Consider the following 27,267-nt stretch of genomic DNA (forward strand, 5'->3'; position numbering starts at 1 on the left):
CCTCCTCAGGGTGCCTCCGATCAGAGAATGTCGATTGGTGGCCCCCAGGGGGAGGGCATTCTCTGTGGGCGCGCCAGACCTGTGGAACCGCTTGCCGGTTGAGCTCCGGATGGCTCACGACCTTCGCTCCTTCCGGCGCGATTTAAAAACTTATTTATTTGAACAATCTGGCCTGGTCTGATGGGTTTGGGGTTGGATTTAGTTTTAACACACTTTTATTATTGTATTATATTGGGCATAATTATTTAATTCTTTTTAACTCTTTTTTAACTTTTGTATTGACATTTTGATATTTATTGCCCTGTACACCGCCCTGAGTCCTTCGGGAGAAGGGCGGTATAAAAATTTAATAAATAATGAAATAATAATAATTTATTATTAAAGTACATAATGGCAAGACTTCTCTGTGCAAAAGGGGGATTGTTTTCACAAGTTCTCTATAGAGACCAGCTGGCTAAAGCTATTGAGAAAAAGGATATGCAAAAGCAGGAAAGCATCAGCGGAAATAGAAATCAGGCAGCACTGTGGAGCTTCATACAAACCTAACGCTATGACGGCAGAGGTATGAATAATTCTGTTGCAAAAAACTACGGACATTGAGATGGGATCTTAAATGGGATAGCTTCCCTCTACAACAGGGGTTCCCAACGAGGGGTGCCCGCACCCCCTGGGGGTGCAAGATGATATTCAAGGGGGTGCGAAAACTTGGGTTTTCAAAATTATAGTGAATATGCATAATTAACTGCCGTTATTTTGAACTTTTGTAAGGGGTGCGAGAATATATCAGAAGCATTCTAGGAGTGCAGGGTATAGAAAAGATTGGGAGACGCTGCTCTACAAAATCAGTTTGCATGTTCATAATGACTCTATATGTTTTCAGCGGACTAAGAATATTTTAAATAATTTTCACATCATTTTGTACATGGCGAGCATCATGATTCAATGCATTTTCATAAACTTTAAGCCCTCATCATTACATTCAGTGACCTACGAAACCTCCGCACAGCAAATGCTCTTTGCTGGCCAGCCACTCCTGGTGCTTACAGGCTTGATGGATTCCAATTGCCAGACCTTCCAGCCTTTGGCATTGGGCTGAGGCAGACCTCTCTACAGCTCATCTTTTTAAAAGCCAGGTTTACCAGATAAACTGCTCCACGTCCGATTGATGTCCCGTAGGGCTTGCTTTTCAGAGATGGCTCTCTTTATTTCATCTAGGACTACATTCAGCTCCTTTGACCGCTTGAGGCTTTCCTGTTCTGCAGCATGCAAACGGTCTCTCAGTGCTAGGAACTCTCGCTGATAAATATCCACAACATCACCTGAAACAAGATGAGGAAAAAGTAGCACTGTTGCAAGTGGAAAGACGATTATTTTGGGAAGTTATGTTAACCAATGTAGAGTTTTGCTAGTTTTTCTTATTCTTTCCAAGGGGAAAGGATAGAGCAGGAAGGAGCAAAACATCTTTTTTCTTCTGCTAATTTTGAAGGAATATATATATTGACAGAGACATACTAATTAGAGCAATGTGTTTCCAAATCAATTCTAACTAATATATTGGATCCTAAAAAAATGTAATATACGTGCTTATATTCATGGTTTATGCTTCTAGGCAGAAGTTCAAATATCACAAATCATTTTAGAAATAGCCCACAACTAAGTCACACTGTAGTTAAATGGTTACATATAAACCAGATTCCTTTGAAAGTCACCTTGACCAGCAAGCTTGCCACACAATATATTTAATTGCTCTGTCAAAGTACTTATGGAAAAAGAGAAAGAAGCACAATTAGATATTGCAGTCACTTTATTCGTTTTTTAAGTATTAATAGTGCACAGGGCAATTTATTGGTTCATGCACAACTGTAACAGGATGAATATAGGGAGGAAAATAACAGCGTTTCAAACTAAGCAGAAGAATACAGTTACAACTGTATTGGATTATCTCTGAGCATCTCAAATAAGCAAATAAATATTCTCACATAAATACAGCAATATCTAAGCACAAATTACAACAACAACAACAACAATAATAATAATAAACCTTGTTTATATGAGCATATATTCACTTAATACACAATATATTCACATATGGACAAGTCCATGTCCATATGTTCATACTGTATAAGAGGCAAGATTGTACCCAGTCTAGCAAATCCTGGCATTTTTAATTTGTAAAAAATATTTCAGAAAATACTAAGTGGTAACTAATTCAATATTCTTAATTTCTCTTGGATTAAGTTCAAGAAGAGTGGGGATATTATTACATTCTTTTTTTAATCAAAAGGAAATGGTGTTTAAAATAAGACAGATAAAGGAGAAGCCCCATACAGTACTGCAAATATTCTTTTGGCTTTTGTACGACAGGAAATTCATTCTGTAAAACTCAAGATGTTTTGGGGAGTCAATACAGACTTATACTTAAAATAAGGATTAACTTTTCAAAACTGTTCTAAAGTTAAACTAGTTCTCCAATATTCAAAAAAGGATTTCTTTGTGGTAAATTATATTGTAACTGTTATTCCTATACCACAAGTGTGTTTGAGAGTAGCTGTTGGAGAATCACAAAAATAGCCTCTCTGCAAAAAAAAATCTATCTAAACAGTCTGCTGTTTATTTCCTAAAGTTATGATACTCTGTGTACAACTTGTGCGTCCAGGATTTTAGCAATGAGAAGTTTAAGAAGAACAAAAAAACAAGCAAGGGGCTAAAATAAAATATTAGGCAAAGGATTTTAATATAAAAAAATGTACAAGGCTAAAAAACAAGAATCCATCATTCCACTATCAGTGCTCTATGGTGGGTTAGTTATGGCTTAACAAACTAGAGGTGCAAGGTGTGTTTTCCAGCTATGTATGGAGTGACAGCTGCTTCACAAGCAGGCCAACATAAATAATTAAAGAAAGATCCAGGACCTCAGACTGCCTCCTTAGCCAGATGACTCAAAAGGTAGCTCTTGGAGAAAGAAAAATCAATAAATGGAGAGAGTATTTAATTATTACTGTAGGCTGTTAAGGATTCTCCTAACTGTGCTAAATAAAACCATGCTATTGATTTAGCTAGAGGAACATTATGAGCAAAATCAAATTCACACGATTTTTCAGCAGATGATAGCAGATCAGCGGCAACTCCTCTCAGCCTTGATTTTATGTCTTACAGTCTTCCTTTTTATCTCAGTTCCTTCTTCCCTGTCTTAAATTTAGCCGTGAGTGAAAACCAGAAGATGGTTCTGCCCAGGCACTGCTGGCATAGAAACAGGAAGTGTACCTCATTCAAAGCATTTATGACCAAGGTGATTCTATGTAATGGAGCACAATTAGATACTTGGTAGCTTCAGCATGGGCAATATGGGAGAAGGAGGCGTTCGCTGTATGGTGGCCAGTGGCGACATTTCCTGGAGGGCGCAAAGGAACCGTTCGAGGTGTGGACGGATCACAAAAATCTGGAGGCTTTGCAGACACCATGGCGCCTGTCCCCAAAACACATACGGTGGGCGCAATACTTTCAGCCCTTCCGCTTTTGGTTACTGTATGTACCAGGGGGCAAAAACATTCTGGCAGATGCACTGTCACGCATGCCCCAATATAAGAGCAAGCGGGAGGAGGTAGTACAAGCCATTATGCCTCGCTTCAGGTAAGCAGTGGTGCAAGTGGTTGCATGCCATCCGGCCAGCGACCTGGTCCAGGAACTGCAGAAGGCCACCCAGTACGATCCCTGGCTGCAGGACCACCAAGCCCTGGTAACAAAAAGGGATGGACTGGTGTGGAAGGGCGATAGGTTATATGTTCCACAAGCGGTGAGGTTAAGGGCATTGCAAAAATGCCATGGTGTAAAGCAGGCAGGACACTTTGGATTCCTCAAGACCCTGCACCTAGTGAGACGCCAATTCTGGTGGCCCCAGATGTAGACGGATATTGAAGCCTACATATGGGGCTGCCCTGTGTGTGCCACTGCAAAGCCTCATACCAGGAGGCCACCAGGGCTGCTGCAGAAAGTGACGGATCCAACCTGACCATGGGAGGAGATATTGATGGACTTTGTCATGGAACTGCCAGAGAGCTGTGGTTACATGGTGATCTGGACGGTAGTCGACCTTTTCTCCAAGCAGGCCCATTTTGTACCATGTAAGGGGTTACCGTCTGCACGGAAACTCGCTAAGATGTTCATCACGCAGGTATACCACCTGCGCGGGGTGCCCTGGCGGATAATCTCGGATCGGGGGGGTGCAATTTACAGCCTGCTTCTGGCGTGAGTTCATCCATTCCATCGGGTTATCTCAGGGACTCAGCTTGGCATACCACCCAAGTACCAACGGGACAGCAGAATGGGCCAACATGATGGTGGAACAATATCTATGGTGCTACATCTCCTATCAGCAGAACGACTGGGCAGACATGTTACCATTTGCAGAAGTGGTGTACAATAATGCAGTGCATAGCAGTACCGGTTTTAGCCCCTTCCAGGTGGTGCATGATCTGGACTTCATCCCGATCCCTGAGTGTTCGCAGCGGGATCCCTCCCCCTGTCAACCCCAGGACTGGGTAGCCCACATTACGGGGGTTTGGGGGACATGAAGAGGGCCTTAGTACGACCGGAGGAGGCTGCAAAGGTGCAAGCAGACAAGAAAAGGACGCCCCAAAAACCTTTTTGGGTTGGGGACATGGTATATTTATCAACCAAGTACCTCTACTTGAGGGTGCCATGCAAAGAGCTAGGACCGAAATACCTAGGGCCATTCCGGATCACAAAGATCATCAACCCAGTAGCCGTTCGGCTACAGCTACCCCGGTTCCTGGAGAAGATACATCCGGTCTTCCATTCCAGCCTGCTGAAATCGGTAGAGGGGACCCCCTTGAGGCCTGTAACAAAAGCCCCGAGGCCTGTTACGGGGGACCATTATGAGGTGGAGGAGATATTGGACTCCCGGCTCCGGCAGGGCTGATTGCAGTACCTGGTGCGGTGGAAGGGATACCCTATCACAGAGGCCTCATGGGTGGGGGAAGCAAATGTTCAGGCTCCTCGACTGGTGAGGAGGTTCCACCGACAGTATCCCAGGAAGCCGGGGGGGGGGGTGTTAGCTGAACTATCTGCCACAGCGGGTGAGTCTCCTTATTTTCCAGGTGGAGCCCTGGTAGAGGGGCCGCCTGTCAAGCCCTATGGGCTTGCCACTTCAGGGAAGGGAAAGGGAGGGGTATTCCCCTTTGCCTGGGAATCCCTCTCCTGACCTCTGAGCAGCTGAGGCTCCCGGCTGCATGCTGACTGCTCTCTCTCCACCCGCCGAACAGCTGAGGCTCCTGGCTGCATGCTGGACTGACAAACAACTGAGATGAAAAATGTCTCTTGCTTACTGTAATGCTGGACTTATATTCCTGAAATTGTTTTGAAGATTCATTTATATAAGCCAGCAGTTTCAAAATTATTTTGAAGATTCATTTATATAAGCCAGCAGTTTCAAAATCTCAGACAGATTTTTGACTGAAGTACTTTTTGCAGAGTACACAGTACCCTTGACCTAATTGCCTACTTTTCCAAATTGGCATATTCAACAATTTCCACCTATTTTTACTAAGGTCTACTCTGTAAGGTGTTTGGATGAAACCTGAATTATCCTTCTAATCACTGGACAACGATTAACGTCCTCGTCTGGTAGGAAGGCAGGGCTAAGGAGAAATTGCTACTATCCTGGGAGCGATAGGAATTGACTTGAACTATGTTGATGTTTGGTTATAAGCAAAAAATCACCCCAATGCTCAAAACATAGAAAAGTATTTTACTTCTTTTCTGGACAATTCCCTGCCCCTCCTTTTTTGGGGAGGGGATCTATTGGTAAGCAGAAGGAATATTATGATAAATCCAATTGCCATTCTAGGTTGCTGAAGTAAGTTGATACTACAGGGATATGTCACAATTGTATTTCTCTAGCAATGAGGCCTGAGGAATTCATTAGATCAAATTTTGCAACTAATGCTCATCTGTAATCGTATAGGTGAGAATGACCTTGGGAGACAGGAGGAAGATCTGCAGCCTAAGCAATAGTCTGATAAGAGGTAGCTCAGTCCTAAGGTGAAGGGGAGGAAGCATGGGGGCATTTCAGAAGGGATCCTCCCTGACTTTCTGGAGAATAAAAGAAGAGGAGAGGAGAAATAACTTTCAGTTTTGCAAAACTCTTTAATATAACCTTAACATAAATAGCATTAGAGGTCATCCTTGAGTTACAACAGCAGTTGGGACTGGGACTGCCAATACTATGCAATGTGGTTGTAAAATATGTGACTGCATGCTTAGCTACATGTAATCCAAGACACATGGGTCATTAAGCTGAAGGAGCCCCAGATAAGGAGTGCAGGAGAGTGGGGGATGCCACAGAGGGTGAGGGGAGGCCTTGAGAGGCCTGGTGCAGGCTGCATACAAGTTGGGACAGAAAGTTTCTGCAGTGTGGTGCAACTGGCACGAATCAGGAAGACTAGGGAAGGAGGGTGCATGCAAGCACAGGGATGTTGGCGCTAGACAATATTCTTTTTTCTAACAGCTAATGATGCAGTATTGGCCAGCCCTCCTGGGCCATAAGATACAAAAAAAACTGATAGAGGAGTTTTCTGGATGTGCTTGAGATATATTTTACATGTGCTATACATGTCTTTTGTAAGACATGTTCCTAAGCATAAAATAAAATTGGATAGAAGTTAGGAAGTATAATTTTTTGCACCAAAGAAATATGAGCTCACCTTAGGTCATTACTAAGTGATAATGCCTCTGGCTCCTGTATTCTCCTAGTTAATGCTATAGTCACCAGGAACACTGTTTTCATCATTAGTACTTTAAGTGGGATCTGCTTGATGACTTTCATAGTGAACTGAGAGTCCATTAGGAAGGTAATAATATATATAACGGAGGGAAATAAAAGTGAGTGTGCAGGGACATGAGAAGTAGAATTCCTAGGAAATATAATTTAACTAACAGAAAGCTACTCACAGTCATTTCAGAAACTGCATTTGTGAAAAATGCTAAGCTAGAATGGTATAGGAAGTTTTTTGGTTTAGCCCAGGCAGAACTGCAGTCAATGTTTAGCATACTGTATGAACCAGGCCATCAATTTAACCCATAATATGTTTTATTTATTTTCTTCATATTATATTACATGAACACAGGTATGACATTTTGTTAAGCCACTTTAGCCATTATGAATCCAGAATGAAACAGGGACTAAATTTGGTGATATAATTTGAAGAAATCTGTTATTGAGCAGAATATAGTACTGTTCTCTAGTACTATAATATACAACTAGGGGAAAAAATGAAAAAATACAGAATGTCTAAAATACAAAAAAGAAGAGAAATTTTAAAAGTTAAGTACAATACTAAAAAATGGGTTTTTTCAATCACAGAATAAACTACTGGTACTTCAAGAAAGAGTCCATACATACAAAGAGATCTGGAGCACATCAGGCAAAGTATTTTGCAAGTTAGTGAATGAACTGTATACCGACTTGAAAACCTACGCATCTGACATTGTTCCAGGTTTTGCAACTTGGCACGTTTGCTACTTAGCTTTTAGTGCCTCGAATTTCAAAGCAAACATTAACCAAAATATCTCCAGCCACCTGGCTAATATATTACGGAACTGTTTACACAAAAAGATCTGGCAGATCTTGGACCCTTAAAGGAATAGTTCTTCAGTAGGATCAAGAACTTTGTCCAAGGCAACAGAGCAGTGTCCTTGATCTAAATTCTTCATACCTAATTACTGATCTTTCTTCACTTCATCTAAACTTTATTTGAGAAAAAACTTTTCGGAACAAACAGCTCAGCGGAGAAACAGTCCAGTTGAAAACACTGCAACTGCAATCTCCTGGTCTGTTTCAGACATATTAACCTCAATCTAATAAAACTTTCTAAAATAGATCCTCTAGACCTTTAAGAAAATTTAAAACACATGCCTGGGAAAATTTAGTAACAAAAGCCAGCAAAAACAATAATGTAAAAGAAGAGCTCATTATACTCTTCAACCTTGTTACATACGGTTTAATGTATACTTTTAACAAATTAAAATCTGGTACAGTGATAATAACAGGTTTAAAAATCAGGAGCTGGACACAGAAATTGACCCTTGTCTACCACTTCCCCTTCCAGCTTTTCCTCTGTAACTGCAAAATATCACTATGTATTGCCTCCCAATTAATGATACGTTCCTCTCAGATTAAAAGAAACGTTTGAATAATATGCAAATGACAGTAACCTTATATTTAAATAGTGTTATAAAAGCTGTTTTGCATACTGTGTTACTAAACTCGTCTTATAAAGAAAGCACTGTTTTCACTTTCACATTACACATATTGGGAGAAGGGCTGAGAACGGCAGAAAGTAGCTTGTCTCAAAACAACAACCAGTAGGCTCATGACTAAAGCAATGACGAAGTGGGGAAACTCATGCTTTTGCTGGAATCAGCTGGTACAGCTCTAGGCAGGCTTGTTTCTGAGAATGTTTCAGGAACATCTGAGGGTTTGTCTCTTGAAAACTAATGTTTTAGTAGAACTTAAAAAGACAATTACTTTATGACATTTTAAACAATGAAGTTGCAGTTTCATGGCATTCAGAATTCAAGTAGGACTTAACAAGAGTCAAAAGTTCATGGATTAATCCAACAATACTCAGTAAGAACCCAGGTTGCTTGTTCAAGACTAGAAACAGATCTTACACAAAGAACTTCTTAAAAACCCTTTGTTCCGTTACATAATCATACCCTATTTTATGCTTCAGCATTAAATTTAGACCAGATAATAACAAACGAAAAAACACAATGTATTTTTTGTGTCTGAAAGGTAACCACTTCAAATAAACCCATTTTGGAAGTTATCAAAAAACATTATTGCATGATTATTTTGAGCTAGAAAGCAAACTCTAGCAAACTGTTCAAAGACAGTTTTGCTTGCATTTTCATAAAGCTGAAAGGAATCCTACAAAGCTAAAGCTTGAATTCTGAGATTAACTTTCAGTGGAATTGTCAATTTTCTTGAAACTCAAGGAACTACTTTACAGTAATAAATTAGATATGTAAGTCACCACTATTCTTTTCCCAGCTTCTTATGAAAATATTGTCAAGCTGTTCTCCGTAGTTTTAGCTATTTTTTCAGTGCTATTGTGTAAGAGCAGGAAGAGAATTCTGTAAAGAAGCCATGTATAATATAATTTTAGTAGATTGGCATACATTGTACTAAACAATATACCATTCAAATGACCAGCAAGAATTTCTCTATATTTTCAATCAACACAATGTTTTTCAAACATCTCTCATTAATCTTCAAGCCTAACAGAGTACAGTATGATTAAGATAGGGTGAAGGATAACCACACATTACCTTGCCCAAATGCCATCTCATACTTTATACTTATACAAAGATCTCATGGTTGAGCAATGTAATAGTAGTAAAATATACTCATAGAAATGCAGTTTTGGCTTATAGGAATTACTGAGGATGAAGTGCCCCATTCATGGAACCTACCAGGACAGCTTCCTACAAAAATGCTTATTACAGTTTTTTGTGCAGATAGACTTCTTGCCTCAAACTTAGCATACAAAACTCCTAAAACTGTTGAGAACATATGTACAACCTTCAGTTACTACAGTATACCTGAATTAGTTTATCCTTCAGATCATGATAGAAAGAGCTGATGTCTATGGGATATTACTGCTAAAAACTCCTACACTGATTAATGTCACAACACTCTGAACTTTACATATTGCTGCACGTTGCACAGGACAGCCACAGTAAGGGAAATGTAAGAGAAATAATATATCTTATATTAGAATATACTTCCAAAACATCACATGTATAAATGGGTTTAATTTAGTCTTAAAAGATAATTTCTACTATCACGCTACACTTTAGTATAACATTAGTGCCCTCCAGGTATCTTAGACTACAAATCCACAAAATCCAGTCCATTGGCCATTCTGACTCCAAGACACATAGTCCAGGACATTTGGAGAGCCCATTATTATCTAAATGATTATAAATTAAGACCCATTTGGTTTGATGATATTAAGAAAGTAGATTATGGTATCATGGCAATTCACTTATTTCAAAAAATTTAGTACTCAGCCAGTGACTCACCACAAAGTGTGCAAAAAGGAAACACAATCTCAAATCAAATGTTACCTGCAGTTGAAGGTGATGGACAGTTTGGAATAAACCATTCCAGAAATGTGAAAGAGGGTAGCATAGGTAAAATTCCTAAGCCTCTGCATGTACATATTACATCAGTTGGAAATGGAATGACATAGTCAAAATGACCGAGCAACACTGGAATCACAATTTTAAGAAAAGTTAGTATACAGATTCAAATTAAATTAAATTAAATTTAAAACAAGAAAACCTGACCTTTGAAAATATCACAAATTTAATAGTCTCTCTTCCCAACCTCTCTTAAAATACTTGTTAAACTTCGAAGTTACTAAGTAAATTGGGCACTATTTTTTATTTTTGCAAACTCCTGCATACCACTTGACATTCTACAGACTACTATAATATGTTTAGCAGATTTCATTAAAAAAACAGGGTATTTTTCAAGAAAGAAAAACCTCTGTGTCTAAGACTGTTCTGAAATGACCATTTTTCATGAGCAAGAATGTATTTTGAAGAGCCTTGGTGGAGCAGTGGGCTAATGCCTCCTTAAGTAACACCAGCTGCCTGCAATTAGTGCAGGTTCGCATCCCACCAGGCTCAAGGTTGACTCAGCCTTCCGTCCTTCCGAGGTAGGTAAAATGAGGACCCAGATTGTTGGGGGCAATTAAGCTGACTTTGTAATAATGCCGCTTGGGGTGTGTGTGAAAGCCCTAATAAGCAGGCATATACATAGAATGAAGGCTACTGCTAAGCTTGTAAGCCGCCCTGAGTCTTCGGAGAAGGGCGGGATATAAATGGAATTAAAATTAAAAAAAATAAATTTAAAATTCAATCATTCAAAAGAAAAGAAATTTTATTAATTTACAGACACAAAGTATATTAAAATTAGGACGCTGAGCTTGTCGATCAGAAGGTCGGCAGTTTGGCGGGTCGAATCCCGAGTGCCGCGTAACAGAGTGAGCGCCTGTTACACGTCCCAGCTTCTGCCAACCTAGCAGTTCGAAAGCACGTAAAAATGCAAGTAGAAAAATAGGGACCACTAAGGTGGGAAGGTAACAGCGCTCCGTGCGCCTTTGGCGTCTAGTCATGCCGGCCACATGACCACGGAGACGTCCTCGGACAAGCGCTGGCTCTTCGGCTTTGAAACGGAGATGAGCACCGGCCCCTAGAGTTGGAAACGACTAGCACGCATGTGCGGGGGAACCTTTACCTTTACCTTTACCTTTATAGGCAAAGAATAATATCACTGATTGCCTATTATCCCAAATTATTAATTTAACAAGGCAATGTGTTGGTATATTAAATGTTTGGTAATACTAGTTGTACTAAGTATTTGGCATTTTCTACTTGACCATTTACAAACTGGATAGTAGCAAGCATTAAGTTTTCAAGTAAGTATTTTTTTTAGCTTACGTACAATTGAAACAAGAGAAATGAAATACACGTTTGAGTTTAGTGTACTTATTTGAAAAGTAAAGTACTTTTTTCCTCCAAATAATGTTCCAAAATGGGAGGATTATCTTAGATTAACTGAGAATATAGTAAGAGGGACCGAAGTATTTTTGTAATACTTCCTTTGGTGGGAAAGATAATCTTAAATTCCACATTTTCTTCCTTTGGGTATAGTTTTTATCATTACACATATTCTGGTAAACACCTAAAACCTGAGAACATATACAACAGCAATATTTTTATTTCATTTTGCTTTTTTTATTTATAAACTAAGCATCCAGCCTATCAGTGCTGCACAATGTGTACAATAATAATAAAAAAATCAAGCAATACAAAGCTATAGCATGAAATGTTTACAGTAGCACTAGAGAATGACAAAATAGCCTACAGAACAGTCTTTACTACCAATCTAAAGCCGTGCAAGCAACTTCTAATATTACTGCTCTTTTGGTGCTCAAGCAATGGAAAAAACAAAAAAGGGACAAAAGCAACAAACAAAAAAACCCATTCTGAAGTGTTACAATTTATTTTTCTATCATGGAGACCACTATTGTGGAAAAGAATTTACCCAATGAATTCTGGTTGTAGGGCTGTTAATTAAGTAGAGCAGCTAAAAGCACACCAGTAAAAAGGCAATTGTCAATTCTTATAATACAGATTAAATTGACTCTTGTCTTGTCCAATACATCTCTTAGATGCATAATTGCTAGCTTTGTTTGCTTCCTGCCAAAGTATGCAACTTCAATTTTCTATTAATTTATCTACAAACATTTCCTGAATTTAAGGCAATACTATTTGTTTTGCTGGCACCAGATTGGTTACAGGATGAACTGTGAGAGGCAGAATGACTAACAATATTGAATGAAGCATTCTTGCCTCACGTGCTAGTTATACAGTAGAAACTTACATTTCAGGAATGGTTAGAGCCATAAGGGATTAAGCAAAGCATCCCAAACATAAGTTCTCTCCCTTAAAGGATTAAGGTGCCTGTATCCCGTAAAAGGCTTATGTAGCAATAGCACTTAGACTTATATGCCGCTCCATAGTGCTTTACAAGTGGTTTACAAATGTCAGCATACTGCCCCCAACAATCTGGGTCCTCATTTTACCAACCTTGAAAGGATGGTAAGTTCATCAAGATCGAACTCCAGGCTGTGGGCAAAGTCAGCCTGTAATACTGCATTCTATGCTTTCTAACCACTGCACCAGGGCTCCTATACTTCCTTCAAAAGTTGTTTATTTGTGTACATGCCCACATAACAGTTCTGCTTGGACCAGAAGTGATATGAAATTGTTTTTCCTTCACAGAGAATTGGCACAGCTTTTGAAGCAGCATGTGAGCCTTTCAAAGGACACTGGCATTTTTACAATTGAAGGAGAAATGCTTTGTTTGCACTAACAAACTCTGCAAACCACCTCTATCAAAGGATTTTCAAACAGTTTTTCATCAACTTTTTGATTCCATGATTCCCCAGTCAGCCACATTTCCAACTTAGGGCCACTGTTAAGGAAAGATTTTTAAAATCCCATACTTAAATGCAACAAGAAAGTTGGCTGATATAAATGTATTTAAAGAGACACAGTTTGAAAGAACTTTTATTACTGGATCAATAAAGTTATCTATGCTCCCACCTATACCCTGAATAATAAAATTAAATGTAGGAGGAAAAATGAATTAAGGTATGTAAGTGCATACCAGAAATAATCATGTTAAATCAGAATCTGCACTTTTCAACAATTAACCTAGTGCAGCTAGCAACAGTTTCTAAAAAGTAGCAGTGAGATAAATTAGCATTAGAAGATTGTAACACAAAATATCCTTCCAAAGTTCTGGAAATTGAAAAACAAGCTATAGGGAATATGACAGAAAGGAAGGCTGAATGGAAAGGGCATAGTTCAGGTAAAAGCCAGATCTGTCGGCATAAAAAGAGGGAAGTGAAAAGAAGAGAATATTTTGACATAGTTGACATGCTTGATTAAATAAATGTCAAGAACAAGTTACCTATACTTTCCTGCATTAGGAAACAGAACAAATATTAGTGAAAATAATTAGCAAACATTAAGATATAGGTAATAAAAATCTACGCATGCCCAAGATGGCGGACGCGCTTGGCTGACTTCCGCGAGGAGTTTCGGCAACTTAGCGACCCTGGGAGTCCCACAGAAGTGTTTTTTACCTTCTGTGATGGGGTTTGGGTCGGGTGGACGACGAGAGGTTGTTGGTGGCTGTTCCGGGGCGGCTGTGCAGTTCTCCGTTACGGGAGTTGGCTCCGCGAGCCCTGGACCTTCGGAGGGCCCTCGGCGGAGTCCAGTGGAGCCTGGGAAGGCCTGGAAGGCCCGGAAGAGCTTGGAAGAGCCGCGCTCTGTGCGGCGCCGACCAGCTGATTGTTGTGCCGTGGGAGCACAATAAGGCTCCTCTCATCCGGGGTTTTGGTTGGGGGCGAGCATGCGGACCTGGCTTGCATTACGGAGACCTGGTTGGGCCCAGAGGGCGGTATCCCTCTGGTTGATCTTTGCCCACCAGGTTTCCGGGTGCTTCACTGGCCTCGGGCTCAGGGTAGGGGCGGGGGAGTGGCGGTAGTTATGAGGGAGACCCTGTGTCCGCAGGAGGCCACCGTTGTCCAAATAGCCGGGTGTGAGTCCCTCCTCCTGAGATGTGGCCCTAGGGCGCAGTTGGGCTTGCTGCTGGTGTACCTTTCGCCTAGTCGTGCAGCAGCAGCCCTGCCTGAACTTCTCGATATCCTCTCGGGGCTGGTGATTGAGTTCCCCAAATTTATGGTTTTGGGTGACTTCAATCTACCATCCCTGGGAGGATCATCTGAGTTAGCTCGGGAGTTCATGGCTTCCATGACGGCCATGGACCTGACGCAAGTAATTCAGGGCCCGACTCATGTGGGGGGCCACACGCTCAATTTGGTTTTTCTATCTGGACGGTGGTTAGATGATCTTGGTGGGGGTTCTCCAATTGTTATACTGGGGAAGAGCAGAGGGCTAGTACTAGTAGCGCCAGAAAGAATGAAGCGACTGGGCCAAAGCTGAAAGGACGCTCAGCTGTGGATGTGTCTGGTGGTGAAAGGAAAGTCCAATGCTGTAAAGATTTTTTCTCCATAGGAACCTGTAATGTAAGATCCATGAATCAAGGCAAGCTGGACATGGTCAAAAAAGAGATGACAAGATTGAACATCGATATCTTAGGAATCAGCGAACTAAAATGGACAGGAATGGGTAAATTTAATTCAGATGACCATCAGGTATACTACTGCAGGCAAGAATCCCTCAGAAGAAATAGAGTAGCCTTCATAGTCAATAAAAGAGTAGGAAAAGCAATACTGGGATACAATCCCCAAAATGACAGAATGATCTCAGTTCGAATCCAAGGCAAACCATTCAATATCACAGTAATCCAAGTCTATGCCCCAACTACCGGTGCTGAAGAGGATGAAATTGAAGCCCTACAGCACCTTATAGAACTAACACCAAAAAATGATGTCCTTATCATCACGGGGGATTGAAATACTAATGTAGGAAGCCAAAGGATAACCAGAATAACAGGCAAGTTTGGCCTTGGAGTACAAAATGAAGCAGGGCACAAGCTGACAGAATTTTGTCAAGAGAATACGATGGTCATAGCAAACACTCTTTTCCAACAACCCGAAGACACGGCTCTACACATGGACATCACCAAACGATAAACACAGAAATCAAGATTGACTATGTGCTCTGCAGCCAAAGATGGAGAAGCTCTATACAGTCAGTAAAAACAAGACCAGGAGCTGACTGTGGCTCAGACCATGAGCTTCTCATTGCAAAGTTTAGGCTTAAACTGAAGAATGTAGGGAAAAGCACTAGGCCACTCAGATATGAACTAAATCATATCCCTGATGAATACACAGTAGAGGTGACAAATAGATTTAAGGAATTAGATCTGATAGACAGAGTGCCTGAAGAATTATGGATGGAGGTTCGCAACATTGTACAAGAGGTAGCAACTAAAACCATCCCAAAGGAAAAAAAATGCAAGAAAGCAAAATGGCTGTCTGAGGAAGCTTTGCAAATAGCTGAGGAAAGAAGGGAAGTGAAAGGCAAGGGAGAAAGAGAAAGATACACCCAATTGAATGCAGAATTCCAGAGAATAGCTAGAAGAGATAAGAATGCCTTTTTAAATGAACAGTGCAAAGAAATAGAAGAAAACAATAGAATAGGGAGGACCAGAGATCTCTTCAAGAAAATTGGAGAGATGAAGGGAACGTTTCATGCAAAAATGGGCATGATAAAGGACCAAAATGGCAGAGATGTAACAGAGGAAGAAGAGATTAAAGAAGAGGTGGCAAAACTACATAGAAGAACTATACAAGAATGAGCTTAACGTCCCAGATAACCACGATGAGGTGATCACTGACCCCGAGAATGTGAAGTGAAATGGGCCTTAGGAAATCTGAGCAACAACAAAGCTAGTGGAGGTCACAGTATTCCAGCTGAGTTATTCAAAATCTTAAAAAACGATGCAGTAAAAGTGCTACACTCAATTTGCCAGCAAATTTGGAAAACTCAACTGTGGTCACAGGATTGGAAAAGGTCAGTTTACATTCCAATTCCAAAAAAGGCAATGCCAAAGAATCTTGAAACTATCGCACCATTGTACTCATTTCACATGCTAGTAAAGTTATGCTTAAAATCCTACAAGCTACACTCCAGCAGTATGTGGACTGAGAACTACCAGACGTACAGGCAGGATTTCGAAGAGGCAGAGGAACTAGAGATCAAATTGCCAACATACGCTGGATCATGGAGAAAGCTAGGGAGTTCCAAAAAAAATCTACTTCTGCTTCATTGACTATTTATTTATTTATTTATTTATTTATTTATTTATTTATTTATTTATTTATTTATTTATTTATTTATGGGACTTATATGCCGCCCTAACTCCCGAAGGACTCAGGGCGGCTAACAACAATAAAAACAACAATACAAAAGTTAAAAGAAATTAAATAAACAGCCCCAAAATAAATTAGCTAAACAATTAAAAATTAAAACATTTTAAAAACCCGTCGTCAATCTATGCTATGCTATGCTAAAGCCTTCGATTGTGTGGATCACAACAAATTGTGGCAAGTTCTTAAAGAGATGGGAGTACCAGACCATCTTATTTGTCTCTTGCGAAACCTATATGCGGGTCAAGAAGCAACAGAACTGGACAGAACTGGACATAGAACCACTGATTAGTTCAAAATTGGTAAAGGAGTCCAGCAAGGCTGTATACTGTCGCCCTGCCTATTTAACTTATATGCAGAGCACATCATGAGAAAGACAGGGCTAGATGAATCAAAAGTTGGAGTTAAGATTGCCGGGAGAAATATCAAAAACCTAAGATATGCATATGATACCACTCTAATGGCAGAAAATGAAGAGGAACTAAAGAGCCTCTTCAGGTAAAGAAGAGTGCAAAAGTTGGCTTGAAACTCAACATTAAGAAAATGAAGATCATGGCATCCAACCCTCTCAATTCCTGAACATCGGCAAGACAAAGGAGATGGTGCTAGACTTCTGGAGGAAAAGAGAGGAACCTGCTCCACTTTACATTGGGTGGGGGGGCTGTGAGGAGAGAGTCTCCTCCTTTAAATTCCTGGGAGTCCTACACTTTCTCAGGGTCTTGTGGAAGAACAGGGTAGAACAACCACTAATGACCTTCTTTTACCGGTGTACTATAGAGAGCATCCTCTCGCACTGTATTGTGGTTTGATAGCCGTGGATAGGAAGATATTACAGAGGGTGGTGAGCACAGCACAAAATATCATGGGCTGTCTCCTGACACCACTGGATGACATCGCCAGGGCCCGCTGCCATGGAAGAGTGAGGAAAATGCTCAGGGATGACTCACACCCTGGTCAGTACCTCTTTACTCTCCTACCATCGGGTAGGAGATATAGAAGTATAGCCAGCCTCACCAACAGGCTGAAGAACAGTTTTTATCCATGGGCTGTCAGGCTCCTGAACGGGAAATAACTTTATGTATGATAGGTTTACAAGGCTGGCACACTGTGCAATTAGCTCACATGGTGTAACAAGATGGTGGGGTTTGTTGTCACTGTGAGTTGTGGTGGTGGGGGCATGAAGGGAGGCTCAGCCAATCTCATTGTATACATGTTGTACTTTGATAATAAAGGTTCATTCATTCATTCCTACAATGCCATCACTCCATAATTACAATCAACTGGCTTATTACAATACAAATGGGGCAAGAAAGAAAACTTTACAATGAGTTTCTACCCTCCCCCTATAGTCTTCCTAATTTTCTTCTGAGGCTTCACATGGGGACCAATGGCTCCAGGGCTCCTTCCTTCTTCTGCAATTTCACAGGCATCTGGGGGAATGCTAGGACTTGGGAAGATCTGTTCCACTCAGGTTGCATGGTGGCTTAAGTATTTAAGTGAATAACAGCAGACCAGAGAGCTCCATTACTAGGCCTCTTATTAGCAAGCCTCAGCATTTTAGACAACTTTAACTGTTTCTTTACAAAGGTTGTCCCCAGGTGCAAACTTCAGAACTTGTTTGTTTTGTGGACAGCCTGAAAGAACCCCTTTGGGAAATAAAATGTGTGCATGAATAAGCCTCTAGTTGTACTGAATCCACAAAGGGCAATGCTAGACTGTCTATTTAGAAAAATGAACCTCCATCAAACCATGGGAAGCTCACACCAACATTGTCTGAAATTAGACTTTTTTACATGCAAGAAATAATTGACTAAACACATCTGAGCCTCCGTAAAATAAGTTGGAGTAAAAAAAAAGTACCTGTGTAAACCTCCAATCATATAAAAGAAAGCAGTATATGTATATAAGATACTGGGCAGAATATCTTTCAAGGATGAGAACTTTACTTGCTTCACACATTTAATATTTTGTAAAAAATAAATGGGGGATAGCTAGAAAACCTCTTGATTATGAGCAACTTTGGGGAAAAATATTTTTTAAAAAATAACTCCTTCTTCAGTAATATTTGACTCTATTAAAAAGTTTATATCAAAATGCTAATCTATTATTCATTATATATTTGCCTTGACAACTTTTACTAATAAAGTTATTACTTTGCTGTTGTGATTTCAATTAAAACATCAAGAAATTACTTGCTTTTTTCCATGATCTCAATAACTTTTCTTTATACATTATATGGCAATGAATATTGTTTACTGTGTATAAAGGAATAACATTCTGATCTAGCGTATTGTGTAATTTACAAAATTCTGATGTAGGTTGTCTTGCAGGTAGATTCAAAAATCCTTAATTTTCTTTTTCAAATGTTCTTTTCTAAGTTTCTTATTTATATACAGGTGAATATACATCTTAAAAGGAATTAAATTAAATTTATGGAATTAAAAAACCATAATATTTTAACATGTATTTTATCAAATGTAAATATTTGTTTTTAAGTACCATTTTGAAAAGCAGCATTTTTACGATAACTGATAAATGTTACTAGATCATAATTAGATATAGCAATGCAATATAAATGTTAATGATCTCTGCAATAAGTTAAATATTGAGATACTAAAATAATCAAATCACAAACATATTGTTTAAATCTGTGTTGTGATTGATTAAAAGTCAGCATATATCCACTGACTTACAGTCTAACATATATAGTTATAGCACTCTGTATTTGTAGAAATTAAATTTAGCTGGAGCAACCTTATGATCTAACAATAAATCTAAAACTTGATTAAAATCTCCGGCCAAAACCATCTGAACTTCTAGTAGAATAGAAAAATGCTCAAAGCACTTAAGTAAAACATCATATGGCCCTTAGAAAGTTCATCATAATTAATAAATGCAATGTGTTTGACAGAATATTTAATTACCAATATTAAATAATACTGTTCTGCATCACTTATTTAAAGATCTGTTAATCAAATAGAAAGTGGAATTGCCACTAATGCATATTTGACCTTCCTAACTTGTAGATAAATATATTTTTCAATTAAAAAAAAACTGAGTTTCTTTTAAAACTTCAGCTTTTAAATTACCCAATATAATTTGACTCCTCTTGGAAGGCCATTTAAAGCCTTCTACAGCTAAAAACAAAATATTATAAAAGTGTAAAGGTAAAGGTAAAGGTTCCCCCGCACATGTGTGCTAGTCGTTTCCGACTGTAGGGGCCGGTACTCATCTCCGTTTCAAAGCCGAAGAGCCAGCGCTTGTCCGAGGACGTCTCCGTGGTCATGTGGCCGGCATGACTAGATGCCAAAGGCGCACGGAACGCTGTTACCTTCCCACCGTAGCGGTCCCTATTTTTCTACTTGCAGCATTTTTTACATGCTTTCGAACTGCTGGGTTGGCAGAAGCTGGGACGAGTAACAGGCGCTCACTCTGTTACGTGGCACTCGGGATTTGACCCGCCAAACTGCCGACCATCTGGTCGACAAGCTCAGCGTCCTAACCCACTGAGCCACCACATCCCTTATAAAAGTGTACATTAGAACAAAAAAAGTTATATTGCAGATCAAAGGAAAAAAGATGACTTCCTATGATCAGATCATAACTATGTGGCCTCTTTGCCCATGGACCTTGAGGAACCCCCCCTGTTTTTCAGAGAAACTGTGAAAGATGAAATGACAGATGAGATGCCTAGAGTGTTCCTGGAGGAAGCTAAAAAGTTAATTTGACAATACACAGGTAAAAACCCTCTACTAAGAATTTCCTTGTGGCCGTAATACCAGTATGGAAGTCTGTAACTAAGCATGCACTATGGAACAAAACTCAGCAGCAGACATCTAATTATATTTAATCCAAGATCTTTGCTGGAAAACACAGTTCTAATGCCACATTTTCTTTTATGTCTCATCATTAATCGTAAAGCACTTACATGAAAGCAAACTTCATGATAAAAGAAGCTTAGCTATATCTTGCAAAACTTATGTAAGAATCTTCAACATAAATATAGTACTAAGCTTTATGAAAAGTAATAAAAACAATTAATTTTTAGTTTAGTTCAATGTGATTTTAAATTTCATTCTTTGAATGAAAATAGAAAACTCTCTCTCATCATCACATCATACCTTCCTTAAAGCATCGCAGGCAGTTTAACATACATAATCTTGTGGCTTTTAAAGCTGCACAAAGCATTTTAAATTACTCCTTTGAATTGAGTTTTTAAATCACATTAGCCAAACGGATTTGAAACAATTTGTTGATTTCAATGTGCATACAAATATTTATCTTACTGCATGTTTGAGCTAAATTAATTTAACAACTTGAATCATACATTCTACTCGAATAAGCTCCACTCTTGGAATCATATGACAAATTTGAATTGAATCAATACTTTAATTGTTCAGAAAATATGTAATGAACGAACTCTTCAAATTTAAACTGTTGGTTTTAACTTATAAAGCCCTTTATAGCTTGTCACTCAGTTATCTACAGGACCAAATTACTTTGACTATGTTGGGGGAGGGTGCTGGTTATCTCCCATTTTTAGAAGGGTTTTGTGTGGGGGGGGAGGGGCTGAAAGTATGACTTTTCACAACCTGACTGAATAATTCTGTAGTATAAGATCACAGTTAAGATCTTAAGACTACTTGAGGACTCCTTGTCATAAAACAATGTTTTATGCAAGAAGTATCGTGGATTCACACAAAAGATTAGCACACGTATTTATACATGGGGTGAATGCAACATTGGCATTAATCACTGGGTATGTGTACATTTCCCACAAGAAGAAAGACTGCTGTTTGTTAAAAGAAGGGACACTTTTCAGATGAAATGATTTTTTACACAAATAAACTTCCAAGTGCAGTTCAAGATACTGGTAGCCCTTATTTTGTTGGGTGCTGCAAGGTTTGATACTTTCTCTCCCATCCCCCACTCCCATTGAACATATACATAGAGCCACTGACTGAGTTAATATGATGGTTTGGGCTGAGGTATCATTATGATACCCAGCTAGAGAGCTCCATCCAAGGCCATCTCGGTGTTGCCAATAAAGTCTTATCTCAATGCTTGGAAGCTGTGAAGACCTGGATGGGGTGAAACAGGCTTCAGCTCAACCTAATCAAGACTAGGTGGCTTTGGGTCTTTGGACCCGATTCTGGATGTGGTGGCACTGATTCAGACAATATGGAGGTCTCTCTGGGCTCGTGGTTCCTGCTTGAAGAGTAGGTTCTGCAAAGCCTTTACACAGCTTCATGTTGTGTGCCAATTGTCCCTTTAATGGTATATGTTGATGACCTTGGGAGGCAGATGGAGGAGCTGCAGACTGGACATCAAGAGAAGGAATGTGGACATGGCAAATGTCTTGGGAGGGACCCCCTAGTTTCTTGGACTGTAAAGGCAAGGTGGGAGGAGAGATGTACTTTCTGATTTGCAAAATTCTGTTAATGTAAACTTACAATAAAAGGGATGTGGTGGGTCAGTGGGTTAGGACGCTGAGCTTGTCGATCAGAAGATCGGCAGTTTGGCAGGTCAAATCCCGAGTGCCGCGTAGCAGAGTGAGTACCTGTTACTCGTTGCAGCTTCTGCCAACCTAGCAGTTCGAAAGTACATAAAAATGCAAGTAGAAAAATAGGGACCACTACAGTGGGAAGGTAACAGCGTTCCGTGCGCCTTTGGCATCTAGTCATGGAGACGTCCTCGGACAAGCGCTGGCTCTTCGGCTTTGAAACGGAGATGAGCACCGGCCCCTAGAGTCGGAAACGACTAGCACGAATGTGCGAGGGAACCTTTACCTTTACCTTTAAACTTACAATAAAGTTAGAGCTAGTACTTCTGGGTGTGCTTCTTGTCTGTATTACTTCACAAGGCTGACATACCTGTTCCTGAACCAGGGGGCCTGCTGCTCCTGCTCATTCATGCCTTTCTGACCTCCTGTTGGACTATTGCATCCCCAATCTTTCTGGCCTTGTGGACCCACGCAGGCAGCAGTGGGGGAGGGAGAAGGGGATGGTTCAGTACACTCACACATATAGCTCCATTTGCACAAGCAGTGGGCATGTGCACACCTGCCACTTGCACAAATGGAGCTTTGCACACAAGCACACCTGCCCACAGCTTACACGGCCCAGTTCCAAGCGAACCATAGCCCAGAGATTGGGGACACCTGACTTATAGAAACACCTCTCCCTAGTTGTTTCTACCAGTCCTATCTGATCTGGAAGGAGAGACATATTGTGGGTTCCATCAGCCAAGGACTATTGGCTGGCAGAGCCCTGAAGAAAAGACTTTTCTGTCACAGCACCCACCCTCTGGTATAACACCCCTCCTGAGATTAGGTTGGCCTCCATCCTGCTGGCCTTTCTTAAGGCTTTATAATCTGGTTCTGTGCCCTTCTGTGTTGTGGGTTGTAGCTCTTTTCTTGGTTATGTTGGTTTTTTTTAATGATTCTGTGGCTTCTGTGTGTTTATTTTTGGTTTTATTTTAATGCTTCTATATTTTAATTATTTTTACTTATGGGCTGACCTGAGTCGTGTACTTTAGATAGGAACTATATAAATAGAATGAATGAATGAATAAATACATGCAGGACTGAATTTGCATTTTTTTTCCTTTGGTGGGGAGACATTATATTGCATTTTTATTCCACTCTTTATTCTTTTTGCAATTTGCATCAGCTAATTAGTAGCTGGAATCAATTTTTTAATCATAACTGAGTCAAAGAAGCCTATTACATTTTTTTTTATTAAAGTATAATAAAAAGTGCTTGTGGTCTCAACAATTAGCTACACATAAGTTGTATTTTTTAAAAAAATAACTGAAGTGTAATATCAATACCTTAAAAAGAGCTCTGCTTGCACAGCAAATCACATTGAAACACAAGAAAGCTCAAAGGTACTACTGTAATTAATAACCTTTTCTTAATGTTTCATATATCCAGAAATATTAAAAAAATATTTTTGGTCTAAGGATACATCAAGAGGAAAGGTAGATTCTTATTTAAAGCAGCATATTTAAGAGCTTTTGCAAATGTATATAAAACTCAGCAATGCTGCATTCCGTAAATTAACAGGGGAAACAAGGCAGAGGGAAGAGTTGCAAGGGATTGTAAAACAAGATAGACATGCCCTTTAATGAAAAAATTACTCTTAAAGTAGCAGAAAAAGAAATAGCAGCATGGATTCAATAAATTTCTTCTGTGTTAATGTCAGCTCTTACCAGCTTCTTTGAGAACACAATTGTTTTCTCCATTTTAGCTAATGAGCTGTCTGAAGTATATTTTTTCTTTGCAGACTACTTCCTAAATATTTCCTCCCAGTGCAGCAAAAGGTCTTACAGGCAAATGGGAATAAAAATGCAATGAAATCATGGATCAAGAGGTTTCTCCCACTATGAAGAAAATTTTCTTGGCAGCACCAGGATGGGAATAACCGCCATATCCAACAACCTATAATGAGGTTTTCCAAAATAGCAGGCTACAAGAAATTTTGTGGATATGTTAAAAGAAGGCGCTGGGAAGACAATGCAGCCAGAGATATTCTGTGAGGGAAAACTGAGTAAAATCTTCAAGTCTGGCCTAAGGGCAGCATGGTGTCAGTGAAGCAGGTCTGAAAGATAATTTTATTTTCATTTTCAAGAAAGAGTTTTCTTTCTTTTTTTTTCCTTGCAGGGAGGTAGTAGAGCTAGGGAATTAAATTTATAAAATTTTAAAAATGCAGACTTCAGCGTGAGAGCAGGCTAGTATACAAGCAAGCAGTGTTTGACCTCAAAACAGCTCCAGCCCTTGACAGTTCCCATTTGTCCTATGCCTCCAGCAATAAATATTTTCTTCTCAAATTCAAAAAGTACCATTGCTGGCACGGACAATGCCTTCTAAAACAAAAACCACAACTTGCCATCCCTTCACGCAACCCAGTGGCCAAGACATCATGGCCCAGTAGTGGGCCACAGCCCACAGGTTGGGGACCCCTGCTCTTGTACATTTACCTCAGAACAGGACACAATTGCAAAACAAAAGAAAACTAAACAGAAAGAAAAAGTTTTGAAATTGTGTTTGAAATAGCCAGTTGCTGTAAAGCAGGGGTGTCAAACTGCCAGCCCACAGGCCGGATGCATCATGCAGAAGCCTCACCCACCCCATTGCCGGCAATGGCAAAACCGTCTGATATGTTGCACAACGTCACGTGACGTCGCGAGTTTGACATATCTGCTGTAAAGTAAGGTATTTTAACACTAAAATGTGTTTTTATCTCTGGCATGCGGTACTGAGATTTGATCAGGAGGTAGGTAACACGGCACTCATTTGAGAACACACTGAGTTTCTGCAGTTTTTTTTGATTCTCACATTTGATGCATTTAGCAGCTTCCTCTTTCTTTGTTTCCTGACTAACTCTTTGGCAAATTACAGTAGCTTTGGGACCTTGAAACTTGCCACCGAGGGCCAATGCTGAATGAAAGCCTGAGAGAGAGAGAGAAGAGGAAGCAACTCTCTGCACTTGAGTTATGAACTTCAGTGCCCCAATCAGATGGCAGACTGCTAGGAACCAGATGCTAGCAAATCAGTAGGGACAATTTCTCCATGGTAGACTAAAGAGGGACACTCACGCACAGCGCACCTGTTTCTTCTCATGCCCAGCCTCCAGCCTTGTACCTTTTCCAACTCCGTTTTGTGGCTGCTACTATTATCAGCCTGAAGGAGCCTCTCTGTGCACCTTCTCACATATGTCCTGGTCACATACTCTTATTGTGAGTATGTATACTTCAATATATTATTTTCTGGAAAACAATATCCAAAATCCACATTTTAATGTACAGATCACTGTCACTCCTGTCCTTTCTGTGTATAAAGGACTTGCTTTAAAGATTTAAAGGCATTGCTCCTTCTTTACTCTAAAAACCTTTCTGAAGTTGAATGTTATGTATTGTTTTTAACTTTTTTTTAAAGACACTTTTTGCTCAAGTTGTTTAAAAGAACTCAGGGAGTCTCTATGTTCATGTAACAATCTGTACATAAAAGGGAAGGAGGAAGGAGGAAGAAAAGCTTTAGTTCAAAATCTGAAGAAAAAAAAACCCTGCAAGATCTTATTTGTTTCAGTAGGAATTCTTGGATAAATAATGGAAAGAAGTCTTACATTTGTTTTTCCCATGCAAACTTCCTTGTGATTATCTTGTCTAAATCATTATGAATGAGACATTGTTCCATTGTTCCAATTGCTCTTTAATTGTGATGTATTTTGCTTAGGAACTTTTAGAAGAAATATGGAGTGCAATTTCTTGGCTCCACTGAGAATTGCGTTGCCCAACTTGTCTCTGCCAATGGTATCCACCCCATCAGTCCTCACAACACAAACTATTACTATACTTCAAATGAAAAGTGTATCTTCCTACTCCAGTTTGACCTTAGATGTATTTTTTTAATGTCCAAAGGGAAAAGCTGGTAGATAACTGATCTGTCCATAATCAAAGGAACCAGTGAGTCACAATTTCTGCACTGTAATTAGATCAAATCATAAAACCTATTCCAAGTTTCTGTAAAACTGCTATATGTAGACTTTGGAGCCAGTTGATGTTGGATTTAATCTTATTTTCCTTATAAGTTGCATTTGCATATCAGGTCCTTACCTCTTTTTTATTCGACGCTTTTCGTACGTAGACATGCTTTAAAAGCCAAGACATTTTTCTCCAGATTCCAAAAGCAGCATTAAACCCATATGTGGGGGGGGAAAATTCTGGTGAGATGGATTTACAGGGATAAGTGAAGGGAAGGAAGGGCTAAACATTCTTAATCTCCTGGTGATTCATCAAATGCACATTTGGAGCGATTTCACGTCCCCCCCCCCCGCCGATCATTTTACGATGCTCCAGCAGCCCAATCCAGGCATCGGAGGCCTGCAAAACACTTCTGCTGCCCAAATCTAGGGCTGCAGAGTGATTTCGCTCCCACACCCACGGCCGATTTTGCAGGCGTCCAACGCCTGGATCAAGTCGCTGGAGCATCACCCACTTGGTGGCCACGCCCCCAGCACCCAGCGATGCATAAGTGGGTTTCAGGTTGCAGTTTGGGTTTGCCATCACTGATATAGAAAAAGATATTACACTGGTCATACAAAAAAACTACCTTAATAATTAAATTAAAAGGGATATACAATTTTTAATAACATTATTGTTAAAAAAGATAGAAAAAACTTCTGAAGAAATCAACCACTCTTTTCCTAATGATAAAGCAAAACTTCCAAAATATAATTTTTGTATTTTAAGATGCTTTTGTTTCTTCCCTGAATAACTTTTTTTTATTGAAAAGTTTTATCATACATTTTATCTTTGACAGTCCCCCCTACCCCTCCCCTATCCCTCCCTCCTTACCCCTCCCCCCCTCCCCACCCCCACCCCCCGACTTCCCAGAGCTAAGTACAAGGTATAAAAAACAAAAAAAGAATCATAAACAACCATATGCTAACAACCATAGACTCTAAAATCTATCACTCTCTAGCTCACATAGGATAACTACAAACACTATTAATATAGAATATATATAAAAAAAAACAGGAAAAAAAAGAAAGGAAGACTTATTCAAATACTACCTCAAACTTCTTAATCCCATATTTGTTCTGGATATACTCAATCCATTCCTCTTAACAGTTTAATAGCCTCCTTAGACTTCACAACCTCTAAATTCAAAATCCAAGCCTTTTCTTTTTCCTTTATTTCATTCCCCAATTCTTCCCTCCTAGCTTCCACAGCACATCTATGTTTATTGTTCATATATATCAAC

General features: G+C 39.7%; 1 protein-coding gene across 1 annotated transcript in view; it reads right to left on the bottom strand.

The window, feature by feature from the left end:
- Positions 1–27,267, bottom strand: part of MGAT4B (alpha-1,3-mannosyl-glycoprotein 4-beta-N-acetylglucosaminyltransferase B) — a 111,315-nt gene that overhangs the window by 47,899 nt on the left and 36,149 nt on the right. The window contains exon 2 of the mRNA XM_081320992.1: positions 1,140–1,319. Coding sequence (XP_081177118.1) covers positions 1,140–1,319 — 180 coding nt within the window. The remainder of the gene's footprint in view (positions 1–1,139; positions 1,320–27,267) is intronic.

The sequence above is a fragment of the Vipera berus genome (genome assembly GCF_964194415.1).
Source record: "Vipera berus genome assembly, chromosome: 2".
Lineage (NCBI taxonomy): Eukaryota > Metazoa > Chordata > Lepidosauria > Squamata > Viperidae > Vipera > Vipera berus.